This window comes from Triticum aestivum, chromosome 3A, assembly GCF_018294505.1.
Source record: "Triticum aestivum cultivar Chinese Spring chromosome 3A, IWGSC CS RefSeq v2.1, whole genome shotgun sequence".
NCBI lineage: Eukaryota > Viridiplantae > Streptophyta > Magnoliopsida > Poales > Poaceae > Triticum > Triticum aestivum.
The window spans coordinates 490135032-490154642 of NC_057800.1; the positions used below are offsets into that span (position 1 = coordinate 490135032).

At 47.5% G+C, this 19611-nt stretch overlaps 2 protein-coding genes and 1 long non-coding RNA gene across 3 annotated transcripts; 2 read left to right on the forward strand and 1 right to left on the reverse strand.

Moving 5' to 3' along the window:
• The first annotated feature begins 305 nt into the window (after positions 1–305).
• LOC123061786 (uncharacterized) lies at positions 306–3604 on the forward strand. The gene is made up of 2 exons (XR_006429281.1): positions 306–710; positions 3344–3604. It is a non-coding gene; the product is annotated as an uncharacterized lncRNA (long non-coding RNA).
• Positions 3605–5609: 2005 nt separating this feature from the next.
• Positions 5610–9936, reverse strand: LOC123061787 (zinc finger BED domain-containing protein RICESLEEPER 2). Its single transcript, XM_044485051.1, has 4 exons — positions 9718–9936; positions 7088–9142; positions 6918–6988; positions 5610–6090 (listed from the first exon to the last, which is right to left on the reverse strand). The coding sequence occupies exons 2-3, from the start codon at positions 9117–9119 to the stop codon at positions 6918–6920; spliced, it is 2103 nt and encodes a 700-aa protein (XP_044340986.1). The 5' UTR covers positions 9120–9142; positions 9718–9936; the 3' UTR covers positions 5610–6090.
• A 314-nt stretch (positions 9937–10250) lies between these two features.
• Positions 10251–11646, forward strand: LOC123058478 (protein STRICTOSIDINE SYNTHASE-LIKE 10). The gene is made up of 3 exons (XM_044481196.1): positions 10251–10559; positions 10655–10930; positions 11015–11646. Exons 1-3 carry the CDS (start codon positions 10255–10257, stop codon positions 11496–11498), a joined length of 1065 nt encoding a protein of 354 aa, XP_044337131.1. The 5' UTR covers positions 10251–10254; the 3' UTR covers positions 11499–11646.
• The last annotated feature ends 7965 nt before the right edge of the window (positions 11647–19611 follow it).

A 19611-nucleotide genomic window follows, 5' to 3' on the forward strand; every position in this document is an offset into this window, starting at 1 on the left:
AATCTAAACAAGAAAACCTACACGGATCGAAGCTCTCTCCACGGCTGGCAATGGCATGCCGCTGAGGGTTTCGAGTCTCGACTCTGGATGACATGTGAGGGAGGCCTAGCACGAGCAGTGCGTACTAGCTGAAACTAGCGGGGCTTCGGCACGGTGGCCCACTCCCAGCGAGAGATTGCTTTCGCAGCAGAGCTATGGACATCGTAGTAGACACCCGCACAGTCAGAAAGAGAGAGAGAAACAGACATGCATTGCATGCAGGGGGCCGCTCTGTACGTGTACGCGGGCTGCTGTGCCAGGAGCAGTGAGCCCTGCGCGGACAAGAGAAAAAGCAGGGGAAACAGCTGACAGCCATTGCTCATTTGCTCCCTCCCCTCCTTTTGCCTCTCTGCCACTGCCTTCTCTGCTCCGCGCGCCTTCTCTCTCTCCTCTTCATTCAAAACCAAACGGAGTGGGCTGCTCTGCTCTCTGCTTAGCCTTAACTCTGCTTCCTTTCTTTTCTTTGGGAGACACGCAGCCCCACCCCTTGCCTTGCCGGCTTGCTTTGCTCCCTCCCTTCTTCCTCGCTCCCTCCCTCCCCTCAAAGAGCACCACCGGCTACAACACTCTAGCTCCCAACCAAGCGAGCAATGGACGCGGATGGGGCCGACCAACCTCCCCCCAGGCCTCCATGGCCTCCTCGGAAGCACCAGGTGGACGCGGAGGAGAAGGTGAGGCCGTGCTCTCTCTCTCTCTCTCTCTCTCTCTCTGTGTGTGTGTGTGTGTGTGTGTGTGTGTGTGTGTGTGTGTGTTCTACTTGCTTCCTCGCTGTTCTTGAGCTTGTGAGTTGCCCTTGTGGCGAAGTAGCACAACATACAAACAGAGCATAGGCATGCGCAAGATACATTTTTAGAACGGGCTGCAGGTGCTAGTTCTAGATATTTTTTTTGGCGGGTGCTAGTTCTAGATTTTCATCGTATAGATTTGGTTCCTAGTTGCTGTTTCCAGCAGCGCTGAATCAGTATCATCCTCGAAAGTACATTTCCACGTATATTAGCTAGACGGCTGAATTTGCCTGTCCAATATGGTTCAAACTTCATGAAACAATGTACCGAAGTAGTATTTGGCTACACATAAGGTAGTCCAGATGATTAGATCCAGCATGCGAGAACTTGAGGTCACTAATTGGTTTAATCATCATCTTTGATGAGCCTCCAGTCGGACCATAGTACCGTTTGGTGGACTTACATTTCGTCTTACTGCACTCGTACTAGGCTAGTACTACTACGAGTACTTCACACATCTCACTGGTGTGTGGTAGTTTAGCGCTTGGTAACTCTAACGTTTCATGTTGCGAAATAAATATAAGTCTTTTTAGAGATTCCACTATGTGCTACATACGGAGCAAAAGGAGTATCAAAGAACACAAGTAGAAAAACTTCAGCATTACTTATCTCTTGAATCGTTCATTTCATAGTTAGGCGGAGATTTTGGAGTTAGGTCATGATTCTTCTAGCATGGATTTATTTTAGTGCTTTGATGCTTTCATCAGTATATATGCCCTCGGGTGGTCTCTCTTTACCTAAATATCAGGCGATTTATTTATATTAGTTAACAGAAACATACTCCTTAGCCATTAGGGTCAAAATCTAGCTCTTTTCTTGAGCCACTGACTGCTAGTGTAGGCGAATAAAGGTTATTGCACCTCGATAAGTTATATTTTAGGCGACAGTGAAATGTCTCATCCCCTTTGTGATATGCATTGCCTTGTGGCAAGAGGGCCTTATTGTGCACCCTTTTGACATTATGGGTATGTAGAAAAACCAATTAGAATTGGAAAAGATACATGGCATGCCAAAAGAAACGCAACCATAAACAAAAACCAAATATTTGGCCGCGACCCAAAAGTTACTCCCTCTTCGTGTCGTAGTGAGTAGTAGGGTTGGTTTGGATTGCAAAAAATGAATGGCTCACATTAATTGGGACCATCTTAAAATTTCTCACCATTCAAACATAGAATAAAATTATTTGCTTGTTTTTACTAATTTTATTGTTCCCATCACTGTTTGTTTAAGTAGACTTCCAGTAACTGTGGGGCGACTTTACTAATATGATCAGGATGGAGTTTATGATTGATGTAGTATCAGGTAGGCGTTGCATTAGAAAGTCATATGTCTCTACTGTCTTCTAGCACTGATCATTTTATCTTTTCCCAAAAGGTGAACATGTGTTTTTCTCTCAAAACATAAAACACAGTAAACAAGAAGACTGCTTCAAATAAGAAATATGACAAATATTTTTCAAAAGAAACACGAAGACAAAAGGCTCATACTTGTGTTGCAATTGTTATTATGTAGACTTAAGACTATAGAAATTCCTCTTGGCATCTCATTGCAACGTGAAGACACCACATTTTCCCCTGACCAGCCTATGCATGTCATTTTTGTCTTTTACTTTGTTATAGCATTGAAATGCTAAAAAGTGCAAACTTATATATTTATGTGGCTCCTGTTTCAACTACTCATCTTTTACTTTTTCATATATACATGATTTGCCTGCCCTACTGTTAGGACCATAGCCATCAACTCACTTTAAAGCAATCTGTTTGCTGTATTTATTTATTTATTTTAGGTTTTTCTAAGAATCCTGATTGTTTTTAGAAGTATGAACTCATTTCCTCACTTCCTAGAAGATCATTGCACAATGAGCTTGTGGAGTAACAGCACTGATATTTTAGTGTATATCAACAAAACTACTCAGAAAGCCGCAAAAAAAAACTACTCGGATATTTAGGATTTCCTTAGATGCCATAGTCACTTCTCTTCAACTAAATTTCTTTACACATGCAAAGATGTGGCACCCAAGGTGTGGATTTCTTGCTCCCTGGTTCCATGGAGAGCCCGTTTTTTGAAGAAAAAAACGGAAAACTAAACACACACAAACCTAGCTTTGCAGCCATATTGTGAAAAAGAAAACCTCGGCTTCTTTGCCGCTTCTTCTCTAATGTGATGATGCACATGCTTATGGGTATTCTGAGAGAAAAAGGAAACCTGCCCTTAGCGCTTAATTGTACATATTTGCAAAACTGAACTTGTCCTTAGGCTTATGATTGACCTTTATACAAGCTTATAAGCTTATGGGCCGACGACAAACCATAAAATAAAACTTTATTCTCTCTGCATGTGTCCATATCAACAAACACTTTGGGCCCTAGCTTCTAGAGATGCGTAGGATAATTCATGGGGTTTTCCTGCAAAATAAATAAATAAAAATCATGGGGTTGGCTATTGTGAATGGCGTCTTTCTGCAGCGTAATTTTGTTATCCCAATTGACAAGAGATTTTAATCCTCTCCTGGTCTGCAGGTGCCAGGTCCACGTTGATCACTCGGAGGAGCCGGGCGCCCGCCGGTGGTGAAGCCCTGCTCGATCGCGGGGCGAGGGGGGGAGGAGAAGTCGGGAATGAAGCCGTATTGGTCCGGGAGCGTATACATAGTACTCATATTCTTTTGCGTAACGTCAGAAGACAATTACTACCATCCAGATGGTATACGTTTCAGTTTTCAGGTAGAGGTGTAATCAGTAACTGGCCAGCTAAGCCTTGCCTATTCTTTGAATTTCTATCTACTCTACTGTTCGTGCTGCCGCTTTATTCTGTTCGAATCCATGGTCCCGCGTGGTGTGGTCGCGCCGCGCCGTGCGAATGTTTCGTTCGTCACTGTCGCTGTTCGCGCGTGCTCGGGCCGCGGCATGCATGCCATGCCGGTGCCCATGCTGGGGCGTGCTCGACCGCCGGGGGTGCTGCGTCTGTCAGCACGGGTGACGGAGGGTCGCGTGCCGATCCGGCGATGCCCTGCATTTGGGGATGGAAGTATGCACTGTGCCACTGTTCGTGCGCAAAACTCACCGGTCGAAATCAATTCACAAACTGAATTGTTGGCTAAAAAAAATTCACACTGCTGACCCTTTTGTGTAGCGTCCGATAGCCAATCGTCACATCCTGAACTGCTTGAAAATTGTTAAGTCAGAGCAACTCCAACGCTGAGACCCAAACGGACACGGATTCTATCAGTTTTTCGTCCATATGGGTCATCTGTCCGCCTAGCGGACTTGGGGCGGACACGCGATGCACCCAACGCAGAAGAGACCCAAAGCGGACAGGCAAGCGCACAACAACAGCACCACCAAGCGAGCCGGACGACGGGCATGTGCCCCGGCCCAGCGCCGCCGCCGCCGGCCCCAGGCGCGGGCTCGCCCCCCTCCTCCTCCCTTCTTCCTCACCGGATCTGGCGCAGAGGAATTGCTCCGCCATGGCCGACGTCCGTGCTCGACCGCCGCCGCCATGGCCTTCAAGCGCGACGGCGAGCACCGCGGCGGCTTGTGCCGGTGGCCTCGACTGCGAGCTGGGCGAGCAGGCGCGGCGAGCGGCGTGGCGGGCGGGCGGGGCGAGTGGTCGCGGCGAGCTGCGGGGCACGCGGTCGGCAGAGGGGGCCAGACGTGCCGCTCGATGCAATGCAGGAGCTCCACGGCGACCGGAGCTCGTGACGGGGCTGCGGCTGCGGAGGTCTTCCTAGTGAGCGCGGCGGGCGGCGGAGATCTCCCCGGTGCGCGGCGATGAGCGGCGGTGGCATGGCCAGTGACCAGAGGCCTCGCCGGCGAGGACGACGGAGGAGGCAGAGCCCTCGCCGTCGAGGACGGCAGCTCGTGGCGGCGCTTGGCTGGGTGGGGATCTCGCTGCAGTTTTCGGTCAAGTGGCTCGTGCTGTGTCGCTGACTAGTAGGACCAGGGCGGACACGGGAGGGTAGCAGCGGACGAGAGCAGACGAGAGGAGCGCCCGCTTTTGTCTGTCGTAGACCCATTTATGGCCCAAATTTGGGCTCAGTTTAGGTCGGGGTGGATGACAAACGGACAGCAGGCGGACATGCGTGTCCGTTTAGGTCGCCCCGTTGAGCTAAGTTTTTTGTCCGGATGACCCAAACGGACAAAATGGATCGCCACATTGAAATTGCTCTCAATGTGCAACACCTGAGAGTTAGGTGCTGCACTATACGGTGTAGCGCCTAGTGGCTACACTATTTGCCACTACAAGATGAAGCAGACACTAGTGCAATGCCTAGGCACTACACTATATAGTGTAGCGCCCAGCTCTCAAGCGTTGCACACTAACTTAGCAATTTTCAGGCAGTCTAGGATGTGACGATGGCCAGGTATGTAGCGCGTGTTAGTCAAACGTTGCACAATGTAGCGTGGCGCCCGGCTATCGGGCGTTACACGAAAGGGTCTACGGAGCGATTAAAAAAAAACAATTCTGTTTGTGAATTGATTTCGAGCACAAGTCATATTTGTCGTTTTTGCCCTGTCCGTGTATCTTGCCATCTAGGAGTAGTCTTCAGCAGCGCCTTCAACTGTACCAGAGTGGGACTCGTCGAGTCTGAAAATAAGCCAAACTGTAATAAGTCTTGACTCTTGAGGTGAACACCACAGTCCTCTTGCCAACCCTACTCTGGCTACAATTCAGGTGCTTTGTAGAGCTCTTTGCCAACCCTACTCTGGCTACGATTGAGGTGCTTTGTAGAGCTCACGGTAAGTTTTCCCAAATGGCCCTGACGTCTTTCGGTGGCAATTTCAGTCATGCAAGGTTGACAAATTCCAGCAACAGACAGCAAGTTTCTGTCAAAAATAAACTTAAGCACGAAGTTGTCATGCTTGTCAACTAAAGTTGACATCCTTTGATTTGCCATACGCTCGTATCTGACGTGTGACAATTACCAGGGTCCTAAGTTTTGGCATTACTTTCCAAATGCTCGATGCACAATATTGTCCACTCCAAGCATTCCAGGGCATGTCCGAGGCTCCGGGGACGTCTGCAAATAGCTTTGCTGAGCAGCAGGATACACACCCAGTCAAGAATGCAGTCACATTACACCGACCAAACTGTCTAAAAATGGCACGAGATGGCTGCGCCATGTTAGCCTTCATTTGGGGGGCAACACGTTTAGAACTAAGATGATACATTTACATGATTAAGTTGCTGCTTCCTGGACAGGGGCATGGATAGATGCCATTCTTGTACCTCCGTTCTTCTCCAAACGCCTTCATCACAGATGAAATAACTGCGGACAAGTCAAATTGGTCAGCTTTTATATAATCTAGGTGGCTCGAGAAAGTAAAACGCCACAAAACATCTTTTTGTTTATTTGATGGATCATGAAATTTCAAGCTAACAGGAGAAACAGAGCCACAATGATTAATCTTGGTGTCACTCCGGATGGACAAAGCAAAATGCACAGGTCTAAAGCATTACCATTATGGTGGTAATTAGTTATACGTGCAAGAGTTGTACTATGGTGGATAAAAATGCACAAGTACGCATATGTATGCTGATATGTGTGTGTATATAGTACATCTAAATTTTAGTCTTCAACGTCTGTGATTTATAGCCCTAGTGTAATTTAAGTAATCGGTCAGCTGCATGGCAAAAGTCGCATCCTGGTAGAATTACTATTGTATCAATTTGAGCTCACCACGCAGAATAAGAAGGAAAATACATGCTATATACACAATTAGTTTATCACTAGTATTTGCAAACAAACAGATAATCTGTTTACACCAACTGTCCAAAACACATACTAGGCAATCCATACAATACAAATACCAGTTCCATTTAATTATAAGATTACTTATAGGAGAAGCTCACAAGGAAAAGGAGGCCCGTTTCGTTTTACACAACAGCAAAAGTGCAAGTTCCACTTTCTGGTAAAAAAAACACAAGTTTGTGCTTAGTGTCACTAGCATGCGGGCCTGTGCATTATGACCTAAAGTGGGAACATTTCAAGTTGAATTAGTGGTATGGGTCAAAAATCAAAATGACTTAGTAATTCAAGGGGGGTGAGATAAAGAAACAAAATAAGTTGAAACTAGTTGCTCCCAATATACTCACCTAATTCGGTGCCACAATAAGTTCGTCGCCACGTGGCACTTTATCATCTGCATGGCCATCTGAATTAGCAACTGTAGAAACACACAGGAAACCAATCATTGGTAAGTGCACATGAGTATTTACAAGAGTAAAACTAAGTTCATAAATATATCTGTAAGACTCAGTGATACCTTCTGTGTCTGCACGTAACCAATCTTGCGCGCAGACCAATCCCTCAACCGTTGAAGGGTCCATAGTACTGAGATACTCATTCAGCACCCGGGCTTCACTGTCCAGTGGGATGATAGATACAGGGATAGCAAGAATATCACGGGCCATTTGAGAAAGGACAGGATACTTTGCCGCAAAAGACTTCCACCATCCAAGGATGTCAAAATTATCTTGATTCCCTTCTTTTTGACGATAGACAGCTTCCTCAAGATACAAGTCCAAGTCAGACTTGAAGGACTGGCCTGACGATGACTCCTGAATATACTGATCAAGTCCCCGTCGGGCATCTGATAATGTGATGCGAGAGAAGGTCTTAGAGTCATTTCCAGTGTTGTACACAGAGCTCATGCAAGAACTACTGTTTCCAGCGTAGAAGAGAACAGCTGGATTCTTCAATGAATCTGCTGAATGCTCATACTCATTGCACAGGCTGGTAAAGCTTTGCTTGATGGCTTCTATTGTTGCCTTTGCTGTAAATTGGTCATTTCCATAAATCAGCTGAAAAAAATACTCAATTGACTTCATCTTGTACCGAGGATCCAGTATGGATGCAAATGCCATTACTGGCCTAGTAAGATCCCAGTATCCCTCAAATTTTTTCAGCATTCGGCCAGCCACTTGTGCAACAACAGGAGATGGACTATTGCGCCAGGTGTTCAAAAGAACCTGGATCTCACACATGTCATTGAAATATAGGTTAGCGGTTGGGATTTCCACTGGAAACTTCTCCATTGTATTATTGAGCGCGTCAAGTATTTCAGTGAGGGCTTTCACATCAGCCCACTCCTTAGCGGTCAAGAAAGCAGCGTAATTAGCTTCCTGTTCTGCAAGGCGCACAAGCACATCGTGATAATAGCATGCAGAATCAAACATTAAGTAAGTGGAAGGCCAGTTGTTCGGAGAATCAAGAACTAACAGTTTTTGGTCAATCTGCAGCAGCTTTGCGGTATCTAGAAACTTTTGAAGCCTTTCTTGTGAGAACTTGACATTCTGAATCATCTCACGGACTCTATTAATTATGTCAGATGTCTGTTCCAAGCTTTCTTCAACTGTGAGATTCAGAATATGTGCACAAGAGCGCACATGGAACAAATTTCCGTTTAATAGGAGAAGTCTCCTAGGCTGCATAACTCTGAGAAGTTCTGCGGCAACAATGTCACCATTGGTGCAATTGTCTAGCACAACAGAAGCTACCTTCCTTTCAATACCCCACTGTTGCAACTTCTCCAGAATGAGATTGGCAATCTGATTGGCTGTAAAATGTTCCTCGACATGCACAAAGTTAAGAATTTTTTTCCTAAGTTTCCATTCATCGCCGGAATGATCAATGTAGTGGCAGGTCAAACACAAGTAGTCCATCTGTGTACTCGATCGCCACATATCAACTGACATGCTAACCCGACAAGGGGTTTTGAGGAGCACATCCTGCAGCTTCAGCCTCTCACTTTCATAAATTGCCATGCTATCAGCTCTCACTATGTCATATGAGACCATGCTAAACTGTGGCTGGAGATTCTTGACGAACTTTCGAAACCCCAGATCATCCACTATGGAGAACCGGTAGCCATGCTGGACAATCATACGGGCAAGGTCGTGCCGGCTGAGTTCTTGATCAAAGTGTGTGCTATCATTGTCATTGTCCTCACCAGAGGCATGTCCATCGCCAGGCTGCCCAGTGGATGTTTTGTTGTGGAGAATACGGCGTACAATCAGCTTCCGACCCTTACCAGCACGGCGTGTAGAGGTGGTGGTGCATATCGCAAGGTGGTTGCGCAGGTGTGTGGTGCCTGACCGGCTGGTTGCTGTGAGCTGCTTCTTGCAATGGTTACAGATAGCAACACAATTGCCGTCGGCACGGCGCTCCTTGGTGAAGTCCTGCCAAACAGCTGACCGCAACTTGCGTGCCCGTGGATTGTGCACCGCGTTCACAGACGCGAGCGTGGTGCTCACCGTGCCATCAATCGGCACTTCCATCGCTGCCGGTGCCAGCATGGTATCCCGTGTAGGCTTACTCACTGCAGCAGGTCCAAAGAAGAAGTATCATGAGAACAGTCGATAGTGGATAGTACTACACATTTTGATCCAATACGAAGTTTAAGGAAATGGCTCCATGTTTCGCTCTTTTGCAGAAACAAAAGGTCAAAGAAGGGTTTGGACACCCCCCCTGACGAACTGGGAAACAATATCAATGGATGATGACTTCCCAGTTACTGTCCGAATAAAAATTCCTCTTTCCAACTTAACGATTGCTCATGCGTTAAGCGCATACTCACACTACATGACGGCTAAAATTTCGCGAAGTGCTGAAAGCTACCATGGACCGAAGGACCTCCTTTCACTAAATCCCCTTCACCTACCCCGTCCGAAGACCCAATCCCCAAAACCACGACGCAATCAGCCGTGGCAAGCAAGCGATCTCGGGACTCCAGGGACTAATCGAAGCCCGGAGGGGTCGGGTCCTACTCCCGCCCCCCATGCTCGAGCTCCAGGAAATGGGTTCTCAGCTACAGCTAGCGTTTCTGGCTCGGGTAAGCGGACCCGCTAAGACGGAGGAGGCGGAGGTGTAGAGAGCGTAGGGCGGGAGACTGACCTCGTCGGCGGCGGCCGGCGGCGAGCGGCGGTGATGGGTCGCGGGGAGGGGACCCGCAACCCGATCCGGTGGGGGCTTAGCAGATCGGAGCCGGGGCCGACGAGGCGTGGGTTGCGAGCCGCGACCCATTTCGCGAGTGCAGGGTGGTGGTTTTGTCGCCGTGGTGGGTTTCGGGTCCGCCCCTGCGCGATGGACGGCCCCGATGCGGCCGCGACAGCCAGCTCCTCGGTCGGGCGTGGCTGGCCCGGACCCCAGACTACTTGGGTTAGTGGTAGCCAAGGTTGGAGTGGGTGTGGGTGGACCGAGGCGAACAATACCTGAACCGGTCGGGTTCGGGTCGAACTCAGCAGAGACCACAAACGAAACGGGCTCGGTCGGACGTACGGGGGCAGCCCGTCACGTCACGTCACGGTTTTACTTACAGTTCGTCACGGTTTTACTTACAGTTCGTGTGGGATTTTACGTGGAGTTGGTGTAGGATTACTACCGTGTCTCTGGTCTGATCTGATCCATGGGTCGTGGCCTCCCATAAAAGGCATGGAGGTGAGCGCTACGACTTCCCATAGAGGAAAACTTTCGAGGACTATGACGATGGGGCGCAACTTGGCGGCGGTGCTCGTCGTGCTTGCCTGCCTCGTTTCCCTCGCGTCGGCGCAGCAGGTCAAGACGACGGACACGCGGTGGAGCTACCGTCTGCCGCTGCCCGACGGCGTCAGCGGCGCCGAGAGCCTCGCGTTCGCCGGCAAGGACGGGGTCTACACCGGCGTCTCCGACGGGCGCGTTCTCAGGTGGGGCGGGAGCGCCGCCGGCTGGACCACATTCGCTTACAATGCCAACTACAGGTCAGTGTAATTAAAAGCTCAAAATCGTGTTTTTTTTCTTAGGATCGACCGCGATCTAAAATTTAGGTTACGTGTGGCATGTGGGACGTGTGTAGGAAAATTCCTCTGTGCTCGGATTCTGGGGTGCCGTCGGAACAAAAGGAGAGCATATGCGGGCGGCCGCTGGGTGTCCGGTTCAACAGGAAGACCGGCGAGCTCTACATCGCCGACGCCTACTTGGGGCTCATGAAGGTCGGCCCGGAAGGCGGCGAAGCCCAGGTGCTAGCGACGGAGGCGAACGGCATCCCCTTCCACTTCCTCAACGGCCTCGACGTTGATCAGGCGACCGGCGATGTCTACTTCACCGACAGCAGCGCCAACTACCCCCGGAGGTACCGCACACGCCAGATCACGCCTTAAAAATCGTTTGTAGCATGAACCCCGGAGATGACGAACCAATGTTTATGTGCGTGCAGGTTCAACACGGAGATCATCATGAACGCCGACGCGACCGGCCGCCTGCTCAAGTACGACGCGCGCACGGAGCTCGTCACGGTGCTCAAGGCGGAGCTGCCGTACCCGAACGGCGTCGCGCTCAGCCGCGACAGGACGCACCTGGTGGTGGCGCACACGGTGCCGTGCCAGGCGTTCCGGTACTGGCTCAAGGGGCCCAAGGCCGGGCAGTACGAGCTCTTCGCCGACCTGCCGGGGTACCCGGACAACGTGAGGCGCGACGGGCAGGGCGGTTTCTGGGTGGCGCTCAACCAGGAGAAGGCGCGGCTCAACGCGACGGCGGCTCCGGTGAAGCACTTGGTCGGCGTCCGTCTCGGCGCCGACGGCGTGGAGGTCGAGGAGCTGACGGCCGCCAGGGGCGTGACGCTCAGCGAGGTGGCGGAGCAGAACGGCAACAAGCTGTGGCTGGGCTCCGTCGAGCTTGATTATATAGGCCTCTTCGTTTGATCGATTATGTGCCAGCGCCTTTATGGATTTGTACGGGTTCGTTAGTGGTTGTCTCATTGAGTTAGTAGACAGAGTTAAAGGTCATGGCTTCGTACGGTTTCAGGACTACATGCAACGTTTTTCTACAGATGTAATTATGCGAGTATTAGTTATCCTTCTGTCAAATCCATTTGATTTGCTTAAGATTTTTCTTTCTGAACTTCGACTATTGTTACGTACTTAATATAATACCATTAATTAGGAAAACATGAAAGGATGATTAAAAAAGTCATCCATAATTCTTTGTACACGGAAAAGGACAACAAAAGATGTTGTTCGATACTGGAGGGCCAGTTCTCTCTTCTCCCATCCAGAAAAGTTGGCTTACCGGAAACAGCCTCTTGTTTCTGATGTCCTTCTTTGGACTGACAACTACAGTTTCTGTATGGTTTAGTGAGATGATGCATCAACCGTGAAAAGGCTCTCATATATAAAACGCGGGGATATGATGTAAAGGCTGCAATGCTGACCCGTAAATCGGACACAACATCCATCCGCGGACAGAAAGACTAGTCTGCGGCCATAAATGCGGAAGGCGGACATCTTCAATATTTTTTTCTTTTTTCTTACCGAGTATGCCATCTTCAATGCTAAGGGATTGCATGTATGTTTGATTGAGCTCAGAAAACATAGGAATATTCACACAAGATTGGAGTGGATGAAAATTTTCTTACGAAATCCAGTACAAATGAATCCCAAGAAAAAAATCCTATGTACAGGATTTCAATCAAATGAAAATTTTCTTTACAAATTCTTTTAATCAAAGCGGCCATATTTCTTTAAGCAACTAGATGATGCCCCGCGAGTTGCTGCGGGAATCAATTGCAATATATTTCAATGAATGCATAATATCAATATTTAGATTAATAAAATGTGAATCAAAATTAGAAATTCATTAGATTTATTATATTTGATTATGCATAATTGTATGTGGTGGTGAGTCTTTTTACATACATGGTTGCGTGTGGTGGTGAGTCTTTTCTCATGCATGGTTGCATGTTTAGGTGGGTCTTATTGTCTCATCCATAATTATATGGTTATGTGGCACGCTTGCATGTTAAAAAAAATAAGTTAGTATATAAGATTACTTTGCTTATAGCCAAGGATAAAGAAAATATATAATAATATCAATTACCAAGGAAAAGGAAAGGATATCAATTACCCGATCTTTACATGAACGTGATCTTAAGAGTTACTTAGGACATCTAGCATGTACACAACCAAATTATTAAAATAGAAAAATAAAATGCAACCAGTAGACCAGCTTCATCAAGCAACAACCAAAGAACACCCCCTAGCTGACATTGCCATGCCTTGCAATCACCCGCCGATCCATCATGCACAACCGCGTGCAGACAAAAAGTCTTGACGTGGACGCAACACATGATGCCAAGCAATGCGTAAGGATGTCCACCGACCACCATCTCCAGCAAAAATTATGCAGTTAAGAGTCGAGGCAGCCTGCAGAGAGCCAATTTAGTTTGGACACATGGGGAATCTCGGACAAGAGACAACCCACGCAGCAGGCAGAAGTTGAGTTGCTAGATGACATCTTGGACCATGTCGAGCACCGCAAACCTCTGCAACAATAAGGAGACATCCAATCACCAGACCGCGTCACGGGGAACCTCCAATATGGAGGCTAAAACTTCGCCGACCTTGCACTCGGTAAAGATAGTTGCCAGCCTGGGGTCACATCGTCGGGAGAAAAATAACCGATGCACGTGCAACCAAGAAAATTGCAAATTGCCTCCCTACAGGGCCTGAGAAAATGTGTCTTCGTTGTTGCCGGGAAATGGGGAACCAAGAATGTTCATTGTCGGCGCAATTTATTGAACAGAAAGCCTTCATCATAGATCACTGTCGCCATCGTTGAAGCCGCGACCAATCACCGCACTACCCTCACACCCGTTGTGACATGGCCACTATCGAGATGTCCTGGGGTCACCGACGTATGCGCCATTTAGGTCCGCTGCAACACTCTAGCCAGGAGGACTAGAACTCCTGTAGCACAAGGAGATGAGCCCGCCACCCCCCATCAACCAGGCATGTTTTTTCCTACACACTTCCTCCTATGGCTGTGAGGTGAGTGGGGAGGGGAGAAGGTGGGGACATCAACTAGGTTTCTCCCGACTGGCCCCCTAGGAGCTACTCGGGTGTCCTGAAGAAAATGTTTATGATGAAGATGCATTTAAATTTTCATTCCTCATAACTATGCAAACGTGAGCTAAAATAGAACTATCAAAAGGTATTTTCGGCAACAAGATATGTGTTGGGTTTTCATCCAGAGAGTGCATTGAATGATCATGATCATTCGTTCACCAATTGATCCTAGCGTGTCCTGTGGCGTCTCTAGCTAGCCGGCAACCCATGAGATAGAAACTCTAGCATGACGCCACATTCCCCCCCCCCTCTCACTGCCTCCTTGTTGTCGTATGAGAAAGACGCCACGAAGCCCATGTTGCAACCTGTGAAGCCTGGCAATGAGACTTCTAATACCGTTAGTGTTCTTGTGGGAAGATGGTGCAGTCATCGACCATCTCGCATGGGGGTGGCATGGTCATCGGTGTGGTGCTCGAGCTTGTGTATCCAGTGTGGAACCGTGGCTCCGAACCACACGATCGACCATGGTGGTAAGCCCTTAATCTGTGTTCCGGCGAGCAGAAGGGGGAGTTATTGTCTGTTGTTGGGCTCTACGGTAGAACCCGTCAGGGAGGCGTGATATGTGATGGTTTACCCTGTGGCGGATGTCAGTGGTTAGAGCCCACTTATCTCCTACTCGAGCGGTTCTTGAGCCATCAATGATCGGTGCAACCCTCAACTAGCGGCTAGTGGCATGGCCTAGTGGTGTTGGTGCCTAGATGCAGCAACGGGGGTTATGACGTGGCCCAACTTGATGACGCGTCTTATCACAGGCCCAAGACAGGTGGCGGTGACAGTCATCCACACATGGATTTGGGCACAAGTGCTTCATTTCAAGTACTGATCCATCGCTAGTGATATTCCATTTCGACGTGTTCTGCTACGGCGTGAGCGAGCCTATAGTGCGTTCCTCGTGCCAAGAGCTGACCAAGGCAAGTGTAAGCATCGCTCGTAGAAAGGTTGGACAACAAGAATGGGGTATTCTTTTTTGCCGAGATAGCGGCGGATTGAAGAGGAAGTGTGCTTTCATTGGGTGAAATTCCACGATATCGCCTTCAGGCTTCATTAGACAATATCTCAGTGTAGGTTGTTGTGACTTTGTTGAAGGTGCTTTGGGATGATAATCCCATTAATGTCATGTTTGGTTGGAATAGACAACATCGGCATACGCAAGAGAGGGGGGTGAGGAAGGGGGCCTTTCTTGAACGCATTGTTTTCGGAGTGATGTGTTGTGTGTTGGAACCAATGTTGTATTTATTGTTGGATTTGGTCTAAGCAGTCTGCTAAAGAAGATGGTCTCCTGATTTTTATTTTCCTTTTGGCAACCGAAGTGTTTTGTCTTGCTTCTTGGCATCTTTTTAATAAAATTATGGGAAACGTTTCCCACCAGTGCGCCGGGGGAACGGTTCCGCCGGACGCACGTGACTCGTTGTATGGCAATAGATCGTGTGAGTATGCATCTATCGTGAACAAGTCAAACCTTATCGCTTCAGGCATGACCTCCGCCACTCGTTTTTTTCCTTCCCACCCATCGTCTTCTTCGTTCGTCTCCTCCCTCCCATCGCCTTCTTCCCTGAGCAAGTGGCACATTCTTTTTCCATCACTAACCATGCAAGCTTTGGTCCCTCTAGTTGTTGCGTAGCCGATCGCGTGCCAATGGCCGCTGTTCATCACCTTCAAACCATACGGGAGACGGCCACAATTTTTGCTGCAGTCGACACCATAGCCGCTGGAACCAGCCACACCGTGCTACATGCTTTGATGATGACCAATGGGGTGCTGCAACCCAGCATGTGAGACCACTTCCCCAGACTGGCGGTAATGGGGGTTGGAGGCGAGGGCGCGAGACGAAGCAACGGCGATGGATGTTGCCGGAGGCACTGCAGAACCATCAGATACCCTCGTGCTGCAACCGCTGACAAAAAAAGCTTCAAACCCTTCCTGAAAAGCTTCAACCGGATACAGAGAAAGCTGCAAGCAGTCAGCGCCATCGTGGGAAGCTACAACCGTTCGCATAAAATGCTACAACCTTGGATGAAAAAAGCTTCAACTGGAATGATAGAGAAACTTTTAACCAAGAGCCACTCAAAAAGAAAATAGTTGCAACCATTAATAGGAAAGCTTCGACCGTAGATGAAAAAAGCTCCAACCATTGAAAGAGAAAGCTACAACCAGACACTACGCAATCAGAAAAAGTTGCAACCATTGACAAAGAAAGCTACAATCGTATGTGCGAAAAGCTTCAACTGGCGACTTGCGAGGGGGAAAGCTACGACCGGTGACCGGGGTGGGCGAGACGAAGATACTACAATGTTTTTTTTGTTGGAACCAGCACTTGTTTTTGCTATGACCAGTGGTTAATTTTGCTGCTACCGGCAACCCGAGGAGAGATGCATCTTTTTTGTAAGCTCGCCGTCGAGGCGTTCTGTCCAACGAGCCGTCGCCACCGGAGCGTGGCCGTCGGGCACTGGAGTTGCCGGTGTCGCCAGCAAATCTACAAGCCTGCAACCCCGGGCACACGTTGCTGCATCCACGGAGGCAAGAAAACGCATGAGGTGATCGATGTCGGTGAGGGCGGTAACCGGCGGCGACGAGCAGGACGCCGGCGAGGGCGGGCGGCAGGCAGCGCAGTGCTGCGACCGGAGGCGACAGAGCACGACGTCGTGCATTCATGGAGTTGCGCATTATGCGGGACTAGCGAGAGGAAGGAGAAGTCGGGGGCAAACCGTTTTTCCGTGCAATCCAATGGCCCACCTGGATCGCATCCGACGGTTCTGGCTCGACCGGCCGAAATCATTGGGCCGGCGCGCCGGCGCGTATAAGTCGCCTAAAATTATTGTTGTGTTTTTGTAGAGGCTAGGAGTCTTTTCCTTCCCTTTTGAAAACGAAAACAAATATAGTATAGTTGGTGAATAACAGTTGTGTCATAGCGGGTTGGGAAAAATATATATTAGGAACCACTGATGCACCTGGCTTAGACAAACAAACAGTACAAAAATTGATGTTCTTATATTTTAATAATGATATTTTGTTCTCTTCATAATTCATGGACTTCTGGATTCTAGAAACCCAACAAACCAACTATATCCCATGACTGGTATCATTCAATATACTTTTCTCGAATACACACATAAGTGTGTGTCTTTGTCGACGATTACAATGTCACTAATGGTAGAGGTAACAAAAACCAAAAACTATCAACGAGAAATTACAACTCAAGGGGCACAAGACCACAAAAGAGCACTCAACTCATCATGGATGAGGACATGACCTACACTCACTCCTCAAAGGGTGCGGGCAACCTTACCATGCGACCAACATTTAGGGGTCAAGATAGCATAGACCTAATTGTGGCACACGAATTACACAATAATCCTAGACGTGCGGGCGAGCTACGCTCATTTTACAAAAACTTCTAAATAATTATTTCCTTCATCCTGAATTTCATGGGGGTGGACTCTCCCTCCCCTACCTCCAATCATAATTCTCCACCTAATCCAGTCCATTAAATACGTAATTAGTTTCACCATAGCTCTAGCATTACTCTGAATTACATGATGTAGAATTTTTTTTAAAGAAAAGCAACATCTCTTGAATCACTAGGGGTGAAAGCCCTGGGAGAGTTGATTGAGGGGTCCGATTTTAGATTGAGCCGTCAGTTTTGACCGGGTCAGCATGGGTCAATTGATTTCATGGTGATGGGACCCCTCCCTCTCTCTCCTTTGTTCTGGTTCCCACGCGGACGAATCGCCGCACCAGAGACCCCACTGCCCACGCCCCGCCTCCCCCATTTCCCGGCGCTCTCCATCCTCACGCATGGGCTTCAGATTGATATTTCATATACGAAATTTACATTTAAGGTGCACACATAATTTCTTAATCCTGTAACTAAACCAATATGTGTCAACTGCTTTGTTTTAGGTGCGCACTCATTGGATTCGTTCATGGTGCAGGGTAACCAGTTTTTTCAAAAGTGACTGGAGCAACCAACATTTAACTGAGAACAGCATGCTTCCTTGACCCGTGCGTATTTCTAATTTGGAACCATCATATGGGAATGAAGCATATACCCAAAAAGCTCAGATGCATTTCAAGGTGTTCTATTCCTCATGCATTCAGCCAACTGCAGTATTCTATTAATCAGGGTGCTTGCATTCTATTGTATTTGTATAACCTGTGCTAATTTTCAGCCAATCCTATGCTGATTTTTGGACAAAAGAATCCCATGCTGACTACCAAGATCATTGATTTATGAAAGAACTCTTACTTACTGATGAAAGTGTACATGATGTGAGTTCTGTATTTCTATATATAAACAAAATTTCCAAAATACAGTTGACTTTATTTCATTCATCTTCTGTAAGTAATTGATCATGTAGTCACCATCGATGTACCAAATTTTGTATTAGTTGAGAGCAGTAATGCAAACTAGACCTGTTAATTTGACTCGCCAAAGCAATTGCAGACCACTGATACTTTTACTCATGTGGCCTTTTACCTCATGGGCTAAATATAATTTTCCTGAGTAATAGGTACTTCTATTGTTTCCTGAAGCTCGCTCTTTCTTTAAGATTATGCTAAAAGATATTGCTATTCTTCAAACAAACAGTGGATTAAATGCTGAGATGAGTCCAAAGCATCCTTCGGGACAACAAATGTGAAGTAATTTACAAGCTATTCAGGTATATGCTAAGATACTCGAACAACTTGCTACCGAGTTCAAACTTCAGCAATGCTTTCCCCTCCCAACCAAACGTTTCAAAAATAAAAATAAAAGGAAAAACGACAGCGTTCAAAATGATAATGCCTGGCCAACAAGACATCACCCACAAAATTAGCAATCCTTCAAAAATTAGCTAGCAAATAGCAATCCACCAGGAGAAAAGGAAACAACGACAGGCAAGTAAATAAAACTATTTCAGGTTCATTCAGTAGCAAACCGTTTTTGTTTCCTCTAAAAATCAATTAGCAGAGCTATTCCATTAATTGGTCAGCAGAAAAGAAGCACGAGTGTGTTTTGGGGATAACACAGAGCTAAATTTGATTTCCATCTGCAATGTTCACTGTCGTTTACATCGACGTTGCCTGTCGTGTGGGCGTGGAGATTAGAATGTACAGTCAGTGACAGAGTATTATTTTGTGAGATGTGGATGCAGCGCTTGCATCTGAACTTGTTCCCGTGAATACCAATTAGATGATCAGTTTTTGTGCACTTGTTGCCGTGAATACCAATTAAATGATCAATTTCTGTGTATTTGTTGCCGTAAATACCAATTCAATGATCACTATGAAGATCAGGAGATGCTCTTGTATTCAATGATCACGCCTCATCTCCTGATCTCCAATACACATGGAGTATTAGAATGACAGCTTATGAGTTCAGGAGATGCTCTTGTATCAAAGAGGCACCAACTGAAGCCTATCTTAAAATTAGCTTCTTTATTCAATGAAATGAATGGATATAGAAGGACATAATAGTTGTACTAATAGAAGATCCATAAAACTACATACGATAGACGTATTGCCATGCATGTTTGCACCAAAATAGGACGGGCAAGAAAATCTCCCTCAAAAAAAAAATCTCATACAAGATCACCAACCTGGTCAGCCTTGTGAACAATATGCACAAGACCTTCTGATGCCGAAGGGATCAGGCACGGAGAGAACATCGTAGCAAGCAAAATCATCACAAGTAAGATCGGATCTAAAATCAATTTGAGCGTCTCGAGAGGCCCTTCTATCCAGATGTAGGCGCCTGCGCTGATTAGCTATCCATTTATCGGTGCAACTGTCGTGGACTCCAAACTTCATTGACTCGAGCACTTTAGCATTCACCACAAAGAACTTGGCAAAATCCACATCCGACTGCTTGCCCTGGTAGCGCTTCAGCACCACCTCTGTGAGATGGAGCTCAAGGCATGTGATAGGATCT